Source organism: Nomascus leucogenys, chromosome 12, assembly GCF_006542625.1.
Source record: "Nomascus leucogenys isolate Asia chromosome 12, Asia_NLE_v1, whole genome shotgun sequence".
NCBI lineage: Eukaryota > Metazoa > Chordata > Mammalia > Primates > Hylobatidae > Nomascus > Nomascus leucogenys.
The window spans coordinates 46,200,592-46,218,394 of record NC_044392.1 but is presented as its reverse complement, the minus strand read 5'-3'; the positions used below and the strand labels follow the sequence as shown (position 1 = coordinate 46,218,394).

Here is a 17,803-nt window from a genome sequence, read left to right as displayed (position 1 = left end):
GTATCTCCTGGGGCAATAGAGGGGTAACAAATGGTGAGGGACAAGGATGGGACAAGGCCAGGGTGGTATGGCCAGGAGGAGCCAGGGATCCCATCCTGAATACCTCCCTGCCCCTCACCCCTGCCTGTGCCAGGAACGACAAGCTGAAGATCCACATGCGGAAGCACACGGGAGAGCGCCCCTACTCGTGCCCGCACTGCCCAGCCCGCTTCCTGCACAGCTACGACCTCAAGAACCACATGCACCTGCACACGGGGGACCGGCCCTATGAGTGCCACCTGTGCCACAAGGCTTTCGCCAAGGAGGACCACCTACAGCGCCACCTCAAAGGCCAGAACTGCCTGGAGGTGCGCACCCGACGGCGCCGCAAGGACGATGCACCACCCCACTACCCGCCACCCTCTACCGCTGCTGCATCCCCCGCTGGCCTCGACCTCTCCAATGGCCACCTGGACACCTTCCGCCTCTCTCTAGCTCGATTCTGGGAGCAGTCAGCCCCCACTGGGCCCCCAGTCTCTACCCCGGGGCCCCCTGATGACGATGAGGAGGAAGGGGCACCCACCACACCCCAGGCTGAAGGTGCCATGGAGTCCTCTTAAAGAGGGACGAGGGCCAGACTGAAGCAGCACAAGGCCGGGGACACCCATGCCAAGCAGTGGGAGCATGCAGGACAGACACAGCAGGGGTCTAGGGCACGGAGCCTTGCTGGCATCAGCACCAGCCCTTCCTCCCAGAGCCCTCATTCCAATTCCAAGCTAAGAAGGTATTGGGGCAGAGACTCCCCAAATTGGGGTGATGCCCCATGGAGTGATACATATATTGTGTATATATTTACAGCTGTATTGTAAAAGTGGGGTCCCTGTCCCCAGCTGCTCCTGGGGAGTAGAAGCAATAATGTATTTCTGATTTGTGGGTCCCACTTCGGCTATGCGGGTTTCTAGGGGGTGGGGGCTTGGGACCAAAGCCTTGCCCCGCCCCTATGCCCCTTGGGGGTTTTGGCTGTGTAAGGGGGTGAAGGACTGCCCCTCCCTTCCGAGACCCCTCCTTCCTGGTTTCTGTTCCTTTTTCCTGGCAGTGAATTATGCAAAGGGGGCCGGCAAAGGAAGGGTAGGTGGGGGAAAGCCAGGTGGAAGCTTGAAAGACTGGGGGACTGGGCCTGTAAGGAAGGAGCCATCCCAGTCCCCCTCCGCCCTGCTCCCGGCGCTGAGTCATGGGGTCGTGGAGAAGGGGGCGGGGTGGCCTGATTGGCTCGCCCGCCCCTGGGGGCAGTGGAGGCTGCCCCGCCCAGCTAGGGGAGCCGCTCCGTTCCACTCCCCTCCCTGTCCCTCCCTCCCCGCGGCCCTGGGCAGGGAATGTCTTGTTCCCGCCGCTCCCTCCCCGGGGCCAGAGGGCAGGGCGGGCCGGGCGGCGTCCTACCCTCTTCTCCTCCTCCCCATCTCCTCCCCGCCCAGGTGCGAGCCGGAGCCGCCGCCACCGCTGCCGCCCCTGACTCACGCTGCCCCCGGGCTGGCGCAGCGAAGGGTGTGGGACAGGGTAAGGGGTTGGAAGAGCCTTGTGGAGAGCGGGCGAGCCGGCGCCATCTGGCGGCCATGCTCTGAGTGGGCGAGCGCCCCCCACGGCCACTGGAGCGAGCTGTCTTCACGCTCCTCATCCACCCCAGCTGGTGAGCGGCGCCCCCTTGCCAAGGCAGTGGGCACAGAACTTCTCACTTGGCCGCAGGAAAAGGGGCTGCGGACCTGTGGGAAAGTGATCCCCTTCCCAGATCCTTGCCAGCCGGGCTTCCTGTCAGGCAGGGGAGAATAATCCCCTCACTCTTCTCTTAGGATTGAATCCACCCCCATTCTGTACATAGCCTCTTCTGTTGGTCTTGTTGAAATCTAGTTTCAGATTTTTAATTACCCAATTCTGCTGGGGGTGGGGGACACCCCCCCTTCCTCGCTGGGTGCTGGACCCCTTTTGCAGCCTGGGCTCTGCCTTGCACTATTTCCCCTTCCTGGCCTGACGGCTCCTCCCCCTCCTTAAAAGGGGCAGGTTCAGGGGCCCGGTGCTCTTCCTCCCTTCCATGCACCCCTATGCCCATTTGCACAGCTGCCCAGGTACCCCTAACAGTGGGGAGGGGTCACAGGGAGGGGGTAGCGGGACCAGTCCCTGTATCTATTTAAAAAGTGATGATGTAATATATTGGGGTGGCGGGGAGATCAGGTTGTCCTGGGCCTCATCTTAGCATTTCAGGTGATGGGGGGAGCCCAGGGCTGGGGAGACCTGGGGCCCAGCCCCAGAGAGTGGGGACAATGTGGCCTCCCTTCTCCCTACTTTCGGCTTTCCCAGTCAGTGCCTTAGGGGGAGAGGCACTCCCCCCCTCCTATTCCGTTCCCCCCATCCCAACTCCCCCACCTTGGGTGTAAGCGACAGGAAGAAATAATAATAATTTAAGATTCACACTTGTGTCCACTTTTGGTTTATTTGGGGGGTGGGTGGGAAGGATCAGGAAGAGAGGGAGGTGAGAGAGGGACTGAGGGTTCTGAAGCTGGAGTGGGGGCTGCTTTGGGGGCGGGGGATGTCTCAGGTGGTCTGTGGGGCTCAGGGCTGGTGAGAATGCTGACAGGCTGATGGGCTTCAGGTAAGGGATGCTGCCCGTGCTTCCTCTGCTGAGGCCCCTTCTCCTCATCCAGGTCACTAGTGAGGAGAGGAAGGGGGTGGCCAGATCACCCACCTTCTGTCTTCACAGGTGCATCCCTGCCCCCTGCCCTGCCCCATCTGTTCAGATCCGGCTCCTGTTCCTTCTGAGCAACTCCTGCTCTCTCAGGCCCATGAGGCGTACCAGCCCATGGCTGTAGATATTTTCTGATTTTAAGCTGATGCTGAGCGGGGGCAGTGACTTGCCTGAGGCCACATGGCTAGGAAGGGCAGAATCACTAGTGACCTCAGTGGTCACACCTGCTCAAGGCTCAAGCTGTCCCCTCTGCTGACCCAGCTTATCCTTTCACTGGGCCCTCTAGAACCTCTGAAAAGAAAGCTTTGCTTCCCCTTCAACTTCTTGACTCACCATGACCTCCACCGCCCCATTCATACTGGAATGTGCCCACTGGACAGTTTTCTTTGCAGTCCTCCCAAGAGGAGGCAGCTTAACCTTCTCAAACCCAGCTGGCCTGTAGTGTTTTTTTGCAAAGCCCCTGGCTGCCATGACAGCTGTACCACCAGCGCTGTGGCTGTCTCCTCAGGCCTGCCAGACACCTGCCACATCTGTTTAAGATGCCGGCTCTGGACTCCTGCTGTTTGTATGGTCCTGCAACCTCCTCGTTAGAGGACTCATCCAATTCTCTGGCCTCTCAATCCCTAACCTCCTTGGTCCTATTGACTGTCATCTTTGTTCCCACTCAGACGTCTTCCTCAGCCTTGGCCTTTCACTGGATTCACTCCAGAGTTCTTCCCTGGCCATGGCCCCCTCTCTGAGCCCCTCCTGTTCAGCCAGCTCTCCCTCCTGGCCACTGCCCCTGCTCTAACACGTCATCAAGACAGAGACCCTGGGCTGCCCCCAGGGACCTTAGCCCTTCCTCTTCCCCAGTCATCTCAGACACTCTTACCAAAGACACCTCAATTCTCACTCCATCTTGTCCTCCTGACCTGCCCAGAAAAAGCCCTCCACCCATGAATCCTATTCAGGGCTACCACATTTGCCAGAGAAAATCACATAACGAAGCGCACTGGAGCAATCATTACAAGTTACGGCTTCCAGCATCATCTGGGCCTTTGACGCTACCTGGAAATCCCTTAACCTCCCTAGTCGGCTTCTTTGCACACTTGCCACAGCAGGTCTTTCAACCTCTACCACCCACTCCTTGAAACCTTTATTCCACTCCCAGCCGCCTGCTCTGCTCTCTCAGCAGGTGCTATTGCCTCCTACTCCCCAAAGACAAGCGAGGCCACCAGGCTGGAGTGGGCTCAGCTGCTCAGGGGAACCTATACGCTCCCCCTCTGCCTTTGCCAGCCTGCTCCTTTCTCAGGCAGGCCACCTGGTCCACCTGGCCCTGGAGCCCAAACCTCTCTCCCCAACACTCTTTTACACTGCCTAAATGCTCAAATCTTCCTGTCCTTAGATCTAGAAAACGCTTTTAGTGCTGAATCCGCTTCAAGCTACTTTCTTGTTCTATGAAGCTAACTCTCTTTCTCTTCACCATCAAGCTTACATTTTTTTTCAAACTACAGCACTCATTAGATTAAAAGCATTATCAAACTCCTGGCAACAGTGATGTAGGAGCCACATACCATATTTCTGAGTCAGTTATTTATTTATTTATTTATTTTGAGATGGAGTCTCGCTCTGTTGCCCAGGCTGGAGTGCAATGGCACGATCTCGGCTCACTGCAACTTCCGCCCCCTGGGTTCAAGTGATTCTCCTGCCTCAGCCTCCCAAGTAGCTGGGATTATAGGCACCTGCCACCATGCCTAATTTTTTGTACTTTTAGTAGAGACAAGGTTTTACCATGTTGGCCAGGCCGGTCTCAAACTCCTGACCTCAAGTGATCCGCCCGCCTCAGCCTCCCAAAGTGCTAGGATTACAGGCGTGAGCCACCACGCCCGGCCTTTCTGAGTCTTCTTTACCTGACACCCCTCAACCCATCATGACAGATCCAGTTTTGGTCTTCCCGATGCCATGAAAAATATTCTCACAAGCCACTCCAGTGATTTCTTAACTGCCTGTCACCTGTCTTCACATGATCCTACTTGATTTCTTTTTTTTTTTTTTAATCTTCTAATTTTTTGAGACTGGGTCTCGTACTATTGCCCAGGCTGGAGTGCAGTGCTGCAATCTTGGCTCACTGCAGTCTCAGCCTCCCTGGCTCAAGTGATCCCTCCCACCTTAGCCTCCTGAGTAGCTGGGACTAAAGATGCATGCCACCATGCCCAACTAATTTTTGTACTATTATCTTTTTATTTATTGAGACCAATCCTCCCTCTGTCGCCCAGGCTAAAATGCAATGGCACAATCTTAGCTCCCTGCAACCTCTGCCTCCCAGGTTCAATCAATTCTCCTGCCTCAGCCTCCTGAGTAGCTGGGACTAACAGATGCATGCCACCACTCCTGGCTAATTTTTGTATTTTTAGTAAAGACGGGGTTTCACTATGTTAGCCAGGCTGGTTTCGAACTCCTGACCTTAAGTGATCCTCCCACCTCAGCCTCCCAAAGTGCTGGAATTACAGGCGTGAGCCACCATGCCCTGGCAAGTTTTTGTATTTTTAGTAGAAACGGGGTTTTGCCATGTTGCCCAGGCTAGTCTCGAACTCCTGGACTCAAGTGATCAGCCCACCTCGGCCTCCCAAATTGCTGAAATTACAAGTGTTAGCCACTGTGCCCACCCCCCTACTTGATTTCATATGTTTGGCTCTCCTGCTTTCTTGAGCCTCTCCCCTCCCTGTCCCCTCCCACTCTCCTGCCATGCCCTCTGCCAGGATGATCTAGCTCATCCTCTCTCTTACAGTCTCTAACTTAACAACCCCCAAAAATATGCCTCCAGCCCGGAGCCCTGCCCTTTTCTAACTGCCCCCCCTGGGCATCTCCAGCTGGATGCCCTACAGACACCTCAAGGATCTCAAACTGGGCCAGTCGTCTTTCCCCAGAACCTGTTTATCTTCCTGCCCTAACACCTGCCCAGGCCCAAGCATAGAAATCCCAGTCATGCTCAGCACCTCAGTCCTGAGGCCATCACGAACTTCTCCTAGACTAAGACAAGCTCCTCTCTGACCTCCCTGCTCCTGCCCAACCTCCACTCTGCCTTCTTTGCTTATGGCCTTTTTTTTTTTTTTTTTTTTTTTGGAGACCGAGTCTCGCTCTATCATCCAGGCTGGGCTGGAGTGCAGTGGTGTGATCTTGGCTCACTGCAATCTCTGCCTCCAGGGTTCAAGCAATTCTCCTGCCTCAGCCTCCCGAGTAGCTGGGACTACAGGCATGCACCACCAAACCCGGCTAATTTTTGTATTTTTGGTAGAGATGGGGTTTTGCCATGTTGGCCAGGCTGGTCTTGAACTCCTGACCTCAGGTGATCCACCTACCTCGGCCTCCCAAAGTTCTAGGATTACAGGCATGAGCCACCATGCCCGGCCCGCTTATGGTCTTAAAAGACAAATATGAGCATATTACTTTCCAACCTAAGCTTTTCAAATGACAAGGTTCTTGCCCATTTCTTCCCACCTTGACTTCCAACCTCATCTCCCAGCATTCTCTGAGGTCTCTACCCAGCCACACCCATCCCTTGGGCTCTACCCTTCTGAATGCCTCACATTCTCCAAACCCACACAGGCCTCCCCTTGGAATAGTTTCCTCTACTTCTCAGGCTAACAAACCACTAAGTTGCCCCCAAAATCCAGCCCATGGCCAGGCACTATGGCTCACACCTATAATCCCATAATCCCAGCACTTTGGAAGGCCAAGGCGAGAGGAAGGTTTGAGCTCAGGAGTTTGAGACCAGCCTGGGCAACATAGTGAGACCCCCATCTCTACAAAATAATAATAATAATAAAATAATAATAATAAACAGGCGTGGTGGTGTTCCTGACATCCCAGCTACCCAGGAGACTGAGGTGGGAGGATCACTCGAGCCCAGGAGGTCGAGGTTGCAGTGAACTGGGATTGCGCCACTGCATTCCAGCCTGGGTGACAGAGTGAGACCCTGTCTCAAACAAAACAAAACAGAACAAAACTCCAGCTCATTTATCACCTCTTGTATGAAGCCTTCATTAATATGCCCCTTTTCCCAAATTGGCTGTTGTGTCCTCTGTGCTGTCCAGAGTGTACTTCACTCCTTTGTCAGGGTACTGTCCACCCTGTTATCTATTTGATGTCACTCTCCCCAAGGGCATGGTGAGCTCCTCCAGGGCCACGGTGCTGACACAGAGCAGCTGCTTGGCAAACCTCAGTTACTTCCCCTCCCCTCGTGTCTGTCTCAAGCCCTGGCAAAGGTCCAGACACCCAGGAAGGCCTTTGTAAATGGAACAGAACATGCTTAGGCCTCACAATTCCCAGGTGCCAACTCCTGCTTCCTGCTCACCTGGACTCGGAAGTGGACTCCATCGAGAGGCTCCTGCCGAGCACTTCTTGGAGCTGTTGCTGCAGTAACCATGCCTGCTCAGGGTCCTTCCTTTGAGCTGCAGCCAGCCATAGCTGAGGGCCGTCCTCATCACTGGAGTCCCTGGAAAAGACTCTCATCTCAGTGGCCTGCAGACATCCTGGGAGAAGGGTGGCTACTTCCACTGCCCCTACAGACTCCAGCCACCCCATGTCACTGAAAGACTCACAGCTCCAGGTCCAGATCCCCCTGGTAGGAGAGGGGAGATGCACACACGGAGCAGGTATTGTCCAGGAGGCGGAAGCAAGTGAGGCAATAGAGACCTGGTGGAGGCATGGGGAATGGAGGTGAACCCAAGCTCACCCACCCACCCTCTGTGCTTCCTGGTTGCCAGGCCCTGCCTCCCCTATCACAGCCCTGGAGGAACCATCCTTGTCAAGGGGTGCACACTAGGGAACTGCTGCAATGCCATTTGCATATAAATCCTATTCATAAATACCCGGGAGAATAAAGGCAAGCATGGAGAAAATGAGCTACCTGAGGGCTCTGTGTAAATGAGAACGTGCATAGTAACGAAGGGAGGGGCACAAAAGATGAGGTACAGGAGAAGTCCATCAAGGAAGGACCACAGTGGATTGTCATATGCAAGTGGGGTAAGTCTGAGCAGGGAGAGGCACACGCCCCAGGGGGTCTCACCTTGGCAGCCCGGGGTACTGCAGGACACAATGTTCTCCATGTCTCCCTCATCCTGGGGCTGCCCACAGGCCAGGCAGTAGGCCTGATGCAGCCAAAAGTGGCTGACAAATGGACCCAGGCAGGGGCACCTGAGAAAACGGTCACTAAGCAGGCCAGCCTAGCCAGCTTAAGCCTCCCCACTCCAGCACCAACCTCCAAATGGCAGGGAGGACTTCCTAACTTCCTGCAGTACATCCTCCATCCCTCTGATTTCAGCAGCAACCTCTCCATGGCCCTGCCTTCCTTCCTTCCTTCACTCCTCACCCCTAAGAATTCCCACCTCTCACAGCATTAAGGGCATGCAATGGGCATTCTTTTTTTTTTTTCTTTGAGACAGAGTTTCGCTGTCGCCCAGGCTGGAGTGCAGTGGCACGATCTCCGCTCACTGCAGGCTCCGCCCCCTGGGGTTCACGCCATTCTCCTGCCTCAGCCTCCCGAGTAGCTGGGACTACAGGCGCCCGCCACCTCGCCCGGCTAATTTTTTGTATTTTTAGTAGAGACGGGGTTTCACTGTGTTAGCCAGGATGGTCTCGATCTCCTGACCTCGTGATCCGCCCGCCTTGGCCTCCCAAAGTGCTGGGATTACAGGCGTGAGCCACCGCGCCCGGCCTGCAATGGGCATTCTATTCAACCAAATCTCTTGACACTTAGAGAGGACAGAAATCCATTCTGACTCCTGGCTCTTTTTTCTATCCCCTCTTGCCCCACCCCTATAGAAAAGACAGTGGCCTCACCGACTGGCCAGCACTAGGAAGGCACTTCTGTGGCCCTGGTCAGCCGCCCGCCGCCTCACTGATCGGTGCAGGGCAGCCAACAGATTGGTTCGGCGGCTCAGAAGTATGTTGTACAGGTAGGAGATCCTCTCCTGGTGCAGGGAGATCAGGGATGGGGTCCCACTTGACCCTGTTTTGTCTGCCTGGAATGCCCTCTGCACCCATCTCCACTCCCTACCTTTTCCTTCTATCCAACTCCTATGAATCCCTCTAGGTTTGGCTCAAATGCCCCTTCCTCTGGGAAGTCTTCTGGACTTGCCCAGGTGGCGTTACCACTCTCTCCTCTGGGTTTCCATAACACTTTTATTCATTCCTAAATAAAAGTGCTTTTTAAATTACAATGTCTCGTTAAAACTTGTCTGGCCGGGCGCGGTGGCTCACGCCTGTAATCCCAGCACTTTGGGAGGCTGAGGCGGGCGGATCACCTGAGGTCGGGAGTTCAAGACCAGCATGACCAACATGGAGAAACGCCAGCTCTACTAAATATACAAAATTAACTGGGGTGGTGGCGCATGCATGAAATCCCAGATACTCAGGAGGCTGAGGCAGGAGAATCGTTTGAACCCGGGAGGCGGAGGTTGCGGTGAGCTGAGATCGCGCCATTGCACTCTAGCCTGGGCAACAAGAGCAAAACTCTGTCTCAAAAAAAGAAAAAGAACAACAGGAAAGAAAAAAAAGAAAAGAAAAAAGAAAGAAAAGAAAAGAAAAGAAAGAAAGCTTGTCTGCCCTGTCTCGAGTCTGTGAGCTCCAGACTGTGTCCGGTTCATCTTGGCATCCTTGGAGACCAGCAAAGAGATAGGGGAATACAGTACATGCTCAGTAAATGATTAGTAAATGAGTAAACCGATGGTGAGGGTTTTTTGTTTGTTTTGTTTTGTTTTGTTTTTTTGAGATGGAGTCTGGCTCTATCGCCAGGCTGGAGTGCAGTTGTGCAATCTCCGCTCACTGCAACCTCCACCTTCCGGTTCAAGAGATTCTCTTGCCTCAGCCTCCCGAGTAGCTGGGACTACAGGCACGCACCACCACGCCCAGCTAATTTTTGTATTTTTAGTAGAGATGGAGTTTCACCATGTTGGCCAGGATGGGCTCAATCTCTTGACCTCGTGATCTGCCTGCCTCGGCCTCCTAAAGTGCTGGGATTACAGGCGTGAGCCACCAAACCCAGCCCCGATGGTGAGTTTTTAATTACACCTCAACATGCCAACACTGCCCCCACCCCACCACCATGTTTTTTTGTTTGTTTTGTTTTGTTTTGTTTTTTTGAGACAGGGTCTCACTCCTTTGCCAGGCTGGAGTGCAGTGGTGCAATCATAGCTCACTACAGCCTTGAATTCCTCGGCTCAAGCGATCCTCCCTAGTAGCTGGGACTACAGGCACACACCACCAAGCCTAGCATTTTGTTTTGTTTTCTTTTTTTTTTTCTTTCTTTTTTTTTTAATAGAGACAGAGGCTCACTTTGTTGCCGAAACAGTCTATAACTCCTTGCCTCAAGCAGTCCACCTGCCTCAGCCTTCCAAAGTGCTGGGATTACAGGTGTGAGCCATGCTGCCTGCTCCACTCTCCAACTCTCCCCCATCCCTCATCCCCCACCCCCCCAAAACCCCTGTGATTTTAACAAAACTTTGGATGTAAATACTGTCTCAGGAAGCCCCACCCCAGAGGCAGCATTTCTCCCAGCCCCCGCTTGGGTCCAGAGGCTTGCAGTCCGGGTCATTTGCTTTGGAGTTCAACCAGAGGAGAGAGGGCTGGGGCTGCTGAAGGATGTCAGCTCCCAAAGCCAAAACAGCCAGCCACTAGCTAAGCCCCCTGGCGAGGGGCCAGGGACTAGCTCCCAGCCCTGGACCCCTCACCTGCTCCCGGGATGGGTAGTAGGAGGCACAGATGACTCGCCGCAGCCGGCTGACATAGCTGCCAAACAGGGTGATGAAGAAGCATAGGCCATACATGACACCTGGGAGCACAGCAGCCACAGTCAGCCTCACCAGCAGGCACAAGTGCCAGCCCACCCCTGGTGCCCCCCACACCCTCAGCAGTCTGCACCCCTCATTTCCCACATGGTATCCACGCCCCCAGGGACCTCAGGGTATGGTTAATACCAATGACTATGTAGCCAGTGTTGTCAGGCTCCGAGGGATGAAGGAGACAACGCCGGGACAAAACACTGATGTTGCCTTGCTGCAGGACATCAAATGCTGACACCAGGTCACGATAAATATTCCCAGCATAGCCAGTCCCTTCCACAGTTATAGACACCAACACAGGACCTGGCACAAAGACACTGTGTGAGTGACACTCATGGACGTTGCTATGCAGAAAAGCCCACACCTTCTGGAATGAGGAAAGTGGAGCAGCGCAGGTCATAGGATGACTCAGACCCTCAGCTGGGGGCCTCTGATGCCTCAGGCACCCTCATGGTGCCCTGGGGCCTGACCTCAGTTCTGGCTCCTAGGACTGGCCCCATGGTCCAGCTGGGTGGTACTGGTGTCTGGTCTTCCTATCCAAGCCACCACATCTAAGATGACCTTAATGGTCAGTGAGTCCACCCCCCTGGCCTCCATGACCACCCAGAAGCATTTATTTATTTTTTTTAATTTATTTTTTGAGACAGAGTTTCACTTTGTCACCCAGGCTGGAGTGCAGTGGTGCGATCTTGGCTCACTGCAGCCTCAACCTCCCAGGTTCGAGCAATTCTCCTGCCTCAGCCTCCCAAGTAGCTGGGACTATAGGCACATGCCACCACACCCGGCTATTTTTTTTTTTTTTTTTTTTTTCGTAAAGAGATAGGGTTTCACCATGCTGGCCAGGCTGGTCTCGAACTCCTGAGCTCAAGCAATCCACCTGCCTTAGCCTCCCAAAGTGCTAGGATTACAGGTGTGAGCCACCGAGTAAGGCCCCCAGAAACATTTATTGGCTGAGCACTGACTGTGTAGCAGACACTTAACCAAGTGCTTTATTGTTTGTTTTGGGGTTTTGGTTTTGGTTTTTTAGGAGTTTTTTACCTATTTTTTTTTTTTTTTTTTTGAGACAGGGTATCACTCTGTCACCCAGGCTGGATGGAGTGCAGTGGTGTGATCTCGGCTCACTGCAGCCTCTGCCTCCTGGGTTCAAGTGATTCTTGAGCCTCAGCCTTCCTAGTAGCTGGGATTATAGGTGTCCACCACCACGCCTGGCTCATTTTTTTGTATTTTTAGTAGAGACAAGGTTTCACCTTGTTGGCCATGCTGGTCTTGAACTCCTGACCTTAGGCAATCCGTCTGCCTTAGCCTCCCAAAGTGCTAGGATTATAGGCGTGAGCCACCGCACCTGGCTCACATTCTCAATTAATGGCTTACCAGGCACTCGACACACATAATTTTATTTTATTTTATTATTATTATTTTAGACAGAGTTTCACTCTTGTTGCCCAGGCTGGAGTGCAGTGGCAGGATCTCGGCTCACTGCAACCTCTGCCTCCCAGGTTCAAGCGATTCTCCTGCCTCAGCCTCCCGAGTAGCTGGGATTATATGCACCTGCCACCACGCCCGGCTAATTTTTTGTATTTTTAGTTGAGATGGTGTTTCACTATGTTGGTCAGGCTGGTCTCAAACTCCTGACTTCAGGTGATGTACCCACCTCATCCTCCTAAAGTGCTAGCATTACAGGCATGAGCCACCCGCCTGGCCCCAACACACGTAATCTAATTTACACCTTACAGTGACCCAGAGAGGTTGCTACCGTTATTATTCCACTATTCAGATGAGGAAACTGGGCCAGGACAGTGGCTCACGCCTGTAATCCCAACACTTTGGGAGGCTGAGGTGGGTGGATCACCTGAGGTCAGGAGTTCGAGACCAGCCTGAGCAATATGGTTAAACCCCGTCTCAACTAAAAATACAACTGGACATGGTGGCATGTGCCTGTAGTCCCGGCTACTTGGGAGGCTGAGACAGGAGAATTGCTTGAACCCGGGAGGCAGAGGTTGTAGTGAGCCAAGATTGCATCACTGCACTCCAGCCTGGGTGACAGAGTAAGACTCCATCTCAAAAAAAAAAAAAAAAGGCCAAGCATGGTGGCTCATACCTGTAATCCCAGCACCTTGGGAGGCCAAGGCGGGCGGATCATGAGGTCAAGAGATCAACATTATCCTGGCCAACATGATGAAACCCCGTCTCTACTAAAAATACAAAAATAAGCTGGGCATGGTGGCATGCGCCTGTAGTCCCAGCTACTCAGGAGGCTGAGGCAGGAGAATCACTTAAACCTGGGAGGCGGAGGCAGTGAGCCGAGATGGCGCCACTGCACTCCAGCCTGGTGACAGAACAAGACTCTGTCTCAAAAAAAAAAAAAAAAAAAAAAAAAAAAAGAGGAAACCGAAGCTGAAGAGGTTAAGCAACTTGCTGAAGGTCACCGCCTAATAAAGGACAGAGCTGGGATTTGAACTCCGGCCAGTCTGACTCTAGAGCTTGCATTTTTAACTACTCTGTATGTTATAATCTTGACCTAGACACAGGTGTTACTAGGCAGAGCATAGAGTTGAAAGAGTGGCACACTTGGGGGCTGCTGAGTAACAGTGACATGGGGACATTCAGGCAGTCACCAGGACTGAGGATGGGAAGAGGAGAAGGCTTGGGAGCAGGCGGGGAGATCAGGAGCAGGCCGAAGGGGCTGCAGTGGGTGAGTGGGAGGAGGCTGTCATGTAGGCACTCACTGCGGGCCACAATCTCCCCCTGCAGCTGGTGCCGGGCCAGGTCAAGCACCCAGAAGACAGCATAGTCTAGGAAGACTAGGAACAGCACGAGGAGGAGGTGTCGGATAAGGTTGAAGGTCTCCAGGATGTAAACAAACTTCTCCCATTGGGACAAGAAGATGGAGCCTGAGCAGGAGTGGGATGGTCAGGAGGATGCTCCCCAGTTCTCCCGTCCACCAGACCCTAGTTCTTGGAGAGGCCTCCTGCCCCTGATCAGGCGTGGGCCTGTCTGCTCATCGGGAATACGGAAAAGAAAAGAAGCTGTGAGGACTCTGGCAAGCATGGAAAACACTCTTCAGCGGAAGGGGCTCCGTGGCTAGAAGGGAGGGGCCTGCCTAGCATCTCCACCTGGCCCTGTGGCCTATTCCAGTCTCAGGAGCCCTCCCTCCTAGGGCATCCCTCATCCCCTTACCTGCCTCCCCATCTCCCAGGCAGTCCTCCCCCTCCATATTAGCACTTCCTGCCCACCCCGGGGAAGCCCTCCCAACTTGACTTCCCTCGCTCTGTATCCATCCCCTGCTGTCCTGATGTGCAGGGTGCTCCCAGAAGCACCATCTGCCCCTCCTGTCTCTGGCTCCTTTCTCCAAGGGTGTCTATGTTCCCCTTTCAGACTGCAGGTTCCCCAAGGACCAGGCAGTGTCTTCCCTCAGCCTGAAAGTTCCTTAAGCTCTAGGTTGTGTCTCCTCCCTCTGGCCTCTGCCCCAAACCCATCCTGAGCCCTGCCTGTGCAGGGGCTTAGGGGCAGGGCAGCGGGGTGGGGGGAAGCCCTGGCCTCCCTGACTTGGGCTTTCCCTGTCCTCAGGGCCCTCACCCGGTAGGATGTAGCGCCTGGCCTCGTGAGCACTGAGCGGTAGCACTGTGGGCAGCCCTGCCGTGGAGCGCACAGCCTCCATGCGCAGGAATCGGCTGGTGATGTAGATATTGTCATAATGGTCCCAGTTCAGGTAGCAATACCGGTAAAATAGGGCTCTGGGAAGGGGAGGTGGAGCACATGTGAGGCCCCTTAGGACCCCGGGCCAGACCCCACAGGGCATCCGCGCTTCAACCCCACAACTTCAACCTCCCTGGATGCTGGGGCGGGGAGAAATGAGCTGCTCCCTGCAGCCCTGGCCCTGCACCCCCCCGCGCTGCCCGGCAGCCCCTCACTGGAGGTAGAGAAGCACAAGCAGCAGAGGCGTGGTGAAGCCCATCAGAGCCAGGGCCTCTCGGACATGGTGCAGCTTCATGCTGACAGCCTCGTGGAGGTCCATGGCTACCTGGGACAGGCTCCGAGAGGCATTGAGATCCACAGAGAAGTGGTGGGTGGCTGTCATGTTGAACTCAAACTCCTGACGCACCCGGTTGAGCAACTGAATCACAGCTGGGGCCAGCAGGTTCAGGGGAGACGTGGGCAAGGAGAGTTAGGAGAGGGTGGAGCTGCCCCTGGGGAGGGGCCTGGAACAGCCCAGGGGGCACAGCTCACAGACCAGCTGGGAACCCCCCAGTGCTTGGGTCAAGGTGGACTGAGGAGGGAACAAAGCCTCCACATATCTGTGCCATCGCCCCACATGCTCAGCACCCAGCATGACACAGGGCATGCAACAGATGCCCCTAAGAAATGATCTTGATGACCTGTGTGGACCTGAATGTGGACAGGAGGCCCTGGTTCTGTTCCCAGCTCCTGCTCTCAGAGCAGGCTGTGGTGAGGCACTGGCCCTTCGCTGGACCCCAGTTTCCTGATCTGTACAGCATGGATATGCGCCTGGGTGATCACTTGAGTCCCTTTCTTTCTCTTACATTCTCCTTTATGGGCTGGGAGCACTGGGGGCTGGACATGGCCACACCGGGATGAGGGAGGGAGACCACTAGGGAGCACCATGTGTGGCAGGAGGGGGTCACTCACGGGTGCTGATGGTCTGGCGCAAGAAGGGTTGAATGTATTTAGGGATGACGCAGAACACCTGGACCACTGACGGGCGGAGTCGGCTGAGTGTCGGAAGGAGGGGCACAGCCAGGCCTGCCCCCCACCTCTGGAGACCTCTTCTCACAGGGCCTCTTTTCAGTTTTCCTATTGGCCTCCACATTTGCTCAAAACCTTGTAGCACCTCCCTGTCACGCCCCTCTCTCCCAGCACCAGTCCCTCCCTACTGCCCACCCCCATCCCCAATACTGGTCCCACCAAGCTTATTGGTTCCTCTCTGTTGCCCCTAATGGTCCTCCTGGGCCTGCCCTCCCAACTGACCCCCACATTCCCACCCCGCCCCACCCCACATCGGCTCCTCCCCGCTGGCGGGCCCTGGTTTTCTCACGGCTAGCAAGTCCACAGAGCGCCAGTTTGAAGGGCATGAGCACGTAACACAGGTGGTAGGCTCGTGGTATGACCATCATGCAGCTGTCCTTGGCATCATCAAAAACCCTTGCACACTTCAGGTAAGGGTTGCCCAGTTCCGAGTTGCACACATCGCCAATGTGCAGGAGCCACTGCCATACATTCCGGAGAGCCCTGGCTGGGGACAGCTGCAGGGTTGGAACCCAGGGCTGGAATCCTACAGCCTCTTCTCAGGGGTTTGGGGAACAATACCACAGTACCCAGGGCTGGAGAGGCCTATGGTCAGGGACCTGGCTGTGCTGTGTCCAGTGAACACTAGCCAGCACCCAGAAGGGGCCCGAAAAGCCCTGGACAGGGATACAGGTGAGGAGACTGAATTTTTTTGGTTTTTTTGTTTGTTTTGTTTTGTTTTGTTTTGTTTTGAGATGGAGTTTCGCTCTTGTTGCCCAGGATAGAGTGCAGTGGAGTGATCTCAGGTCATTGCAATCTCCGCCTCCTGGGTTCAAGCGATTCTCCTGCCTCAGCCTCCTGAGTAGCTGGGACTACAGGTGCGTGCCACCACGCCCAGCTAACCTTTTGTATTTTTAGTATAGACGGGGTTTCACCATGTTAGCCAGGATGGTCTTGATCTCCTGACCTCCTTATCCACCACCTCGGCCTCCAAAAGTGCTGGGATTACAGGTGTGAGCCACCGCACCTGGGCCCCCCCCCTTTTTTTTTCTTTAGAGATGGAGTCTCACTCTGTCACCCAGGCTGGATTGGAGTACAGTGGCACGATCATAGCTCACTGCAGCCTCAAACTCCTGGGTTCAAGAGATCCTTCCACCATAGCCTCCCCAGTAGCTGGGACTACAGACATGCGCCATTACATCTGGCTCGTTTTATTTATTTTTTGTTTTTTTATTTTTTATGGAGACCGGGTCTCGCCATGTTGCCAAGGCTGGTCTCAAACTCCTGGGCTCAAGCAAGCGATCCTCCCAGCTCGGCCTCGCAAAGTGCTGGGATTACAGGCATGAGCCACCGCACCTGGCCAAGACTGGGTGCATTTTGAGTCCCCAGGGGTAGACATGCTAATGTGCTTACCTATGTGTTTCACACCATCCATGATTGACCGAAAGAACTTGCGGACCCGGTCAGCCACCTCTTTGGTCTTCTGGGCAATAGCTTTAATCTTGTTTAGGGCACCTGATGGGTGAGGGACAGAGGCACTTTGGAGTCTTCTCCTCTAGGGGCTGGTTCTCACCATTGCCCCTTAAGCAGGGAGTGGAGAGGAGGCCACCATTCCAGAGGCAGGGAGCCTGGATTCTGGGGCCTGGGAGATAGTTAATCTGGGAGTGGAGGAGGCCAGAGAGCAAGGAGAGAGGGTTTAGCTGTGCCCAGAGTCCCTTCCAGGCCCAGATACTCTGCGATTAGCACCAGCAGAGAAGGAGGCCAAAGTACTGTAGAACATGCAGGATGAGGGGGGCGAGGGGGGCCCGTGGGAGACAGTGGTAGAGGTGGGGGACTTACTGACAAGAGGTTGCTTGGCCCTCTGTAGCACTTCAGCGGTCTGGTTCAGGGCCAGCTCTGCCCCACAGGCTACAGCCTCGCTGGCCCGGGTGAAGTTGCGTAGAGTGTTGGCACAAGGCCCTTGAAGCACCAATCCAAAAGTAGCCACCAACAGTAGTGTCCGGCCCTGCCCTGGGGGCGACAGCTCTGTTAGAACCAAGACCCCAGCCCCAAACATGGCAGCAAGTCCCTTACATAAGCCTTCAGAATATTTCCCTTAACCTCTGCCTCTCCTCCAGCATCTCTCCTGCCCCAGCACCAGCCCCAGGACCTGCCCCCTAGCCCTGGGTGCCAAGCTCACTGGAGAAGGCCTGGGGCAGCAGCAGGAGGACAGTGGCTCGGACCTGGCGAGAGAATCCCATGCCCAGGCTAAGGAAGGTGGCCAAAGTGAGGGTGCCCACCAGGCAGCCCCAGGGGCTGTGGCCTTCCACCAGTAGCTCCAGAAGCCCGTAGGCTGTGGCTAAAGACAAGCCCAGGGTAAAGCCTCCCACGCTGCGAACTACAGCTCTCGCCATGCTAGGCTCCTCTCCCCCCAAGGGGTGCACAACATCCTTCACGACTTTGGGCATGGCTGCTGAGACCAAATGTCTGCCTGTCTCCAGGAGATGCCCGCTGACTTCTGTGCTCCTGGAATTTCTCACCGTATTCT

The 17,803-nt window shown here is 54.8% G+C and overlaps 2 protein-coding genes across 8 annotated transcripts in view; one reads left to right on the top strand and one right to left on the bottom strand.

Annotated features, from left to right (window-relative positions):
- Window positions 1–2,441, top strand: part of ZBTB7B (zinc finger and BTB domain containing 7B) — a 15,879-nt gene extending 13,438 nt beyond the window's left edge. For 5 of the 7 annotated variants that reach the window (XM_030824373.1, XM_030824374.1, XM_030824372.1 and 2 more), the window contains one exon: window positions 134–2,439. In XM_030824373.1, coding sequence (XP_030680233.1) covers window positions 134–599 — 466 coding nt within the window. In that variant the 3' untranslated portion in view covers window positions 600–2,439. Of the gene's footprint in view, window positions 1–133 lie in introns of all 7 variants that reach the window. The other 2 variants (XM_030824371.1, XM_030824370.1) reach the window with 1 other exon arrangement.
- Window positions 2,436–17,797, bottom strand: DCST2 (DC-STAMP domain containing 2). Its single transcript, XM_003259375.1, has 15 exons — window positions 17,456–17,797; window positions 17,116–17,286; window positions 16,690–16,791; window positions 15,587–15,784; window positions 15,181–15,246; window positions 14,445–14,658; window positions 14,110–14,267; window positions 13,260–13,424; window positions 10,669–10,836; window positions 10,423–10,523; window positions 8,534–8,664; window positions 7,761–7,888; window positions 7,294–7,387; window positions 7,047–7,187; window positions 2,436–2,676 (listed from the first exon to the last, which is right to left on the bottom strand). Exons 1-15 carry the CDS (start codon window positions 17,721–17,723, stop codon window positions 2,460–2,462), a joined length of 2,322 nt encoding a protein of 773 aa, XP_003259423.1. The 5' UTR covers window positions 17,724–17,797; the 3' UTR covers window positions 2,436–2,459.
- Between the last annotated feature and the right edge of the window lie 6 nt (window positions 17,798–17,803).

What these genes read in the sequence shown, in the direction of transcription:
- DCST2 (XM_003259375.1), bottom strand. Translation starts at nt 17,723, where the DNA reads ATGCCCAAAGTCGTGAAGGATGTTGTGCACCCCTTGGGGGGAGAGGAG. An exon ending in TTCCTAGTGCTGGCCAGTCG is followed by an intron (nt 7,889 to 8,533) that starts GTGAGGCCACTG and finishes CCGTTTTCTCAG; the next exon opens with GTGCCCCTGCCTGGGTCCAT. An exon ending in GGGGATCTGGACCTGGAGCT is followed by an intron (nt 7,188 to 7,293) that starts GTGAGTCTTTCA and finishes AGTCTTTTCCAG; the next exon opens with GGACTCCAGTGATGAGGACG.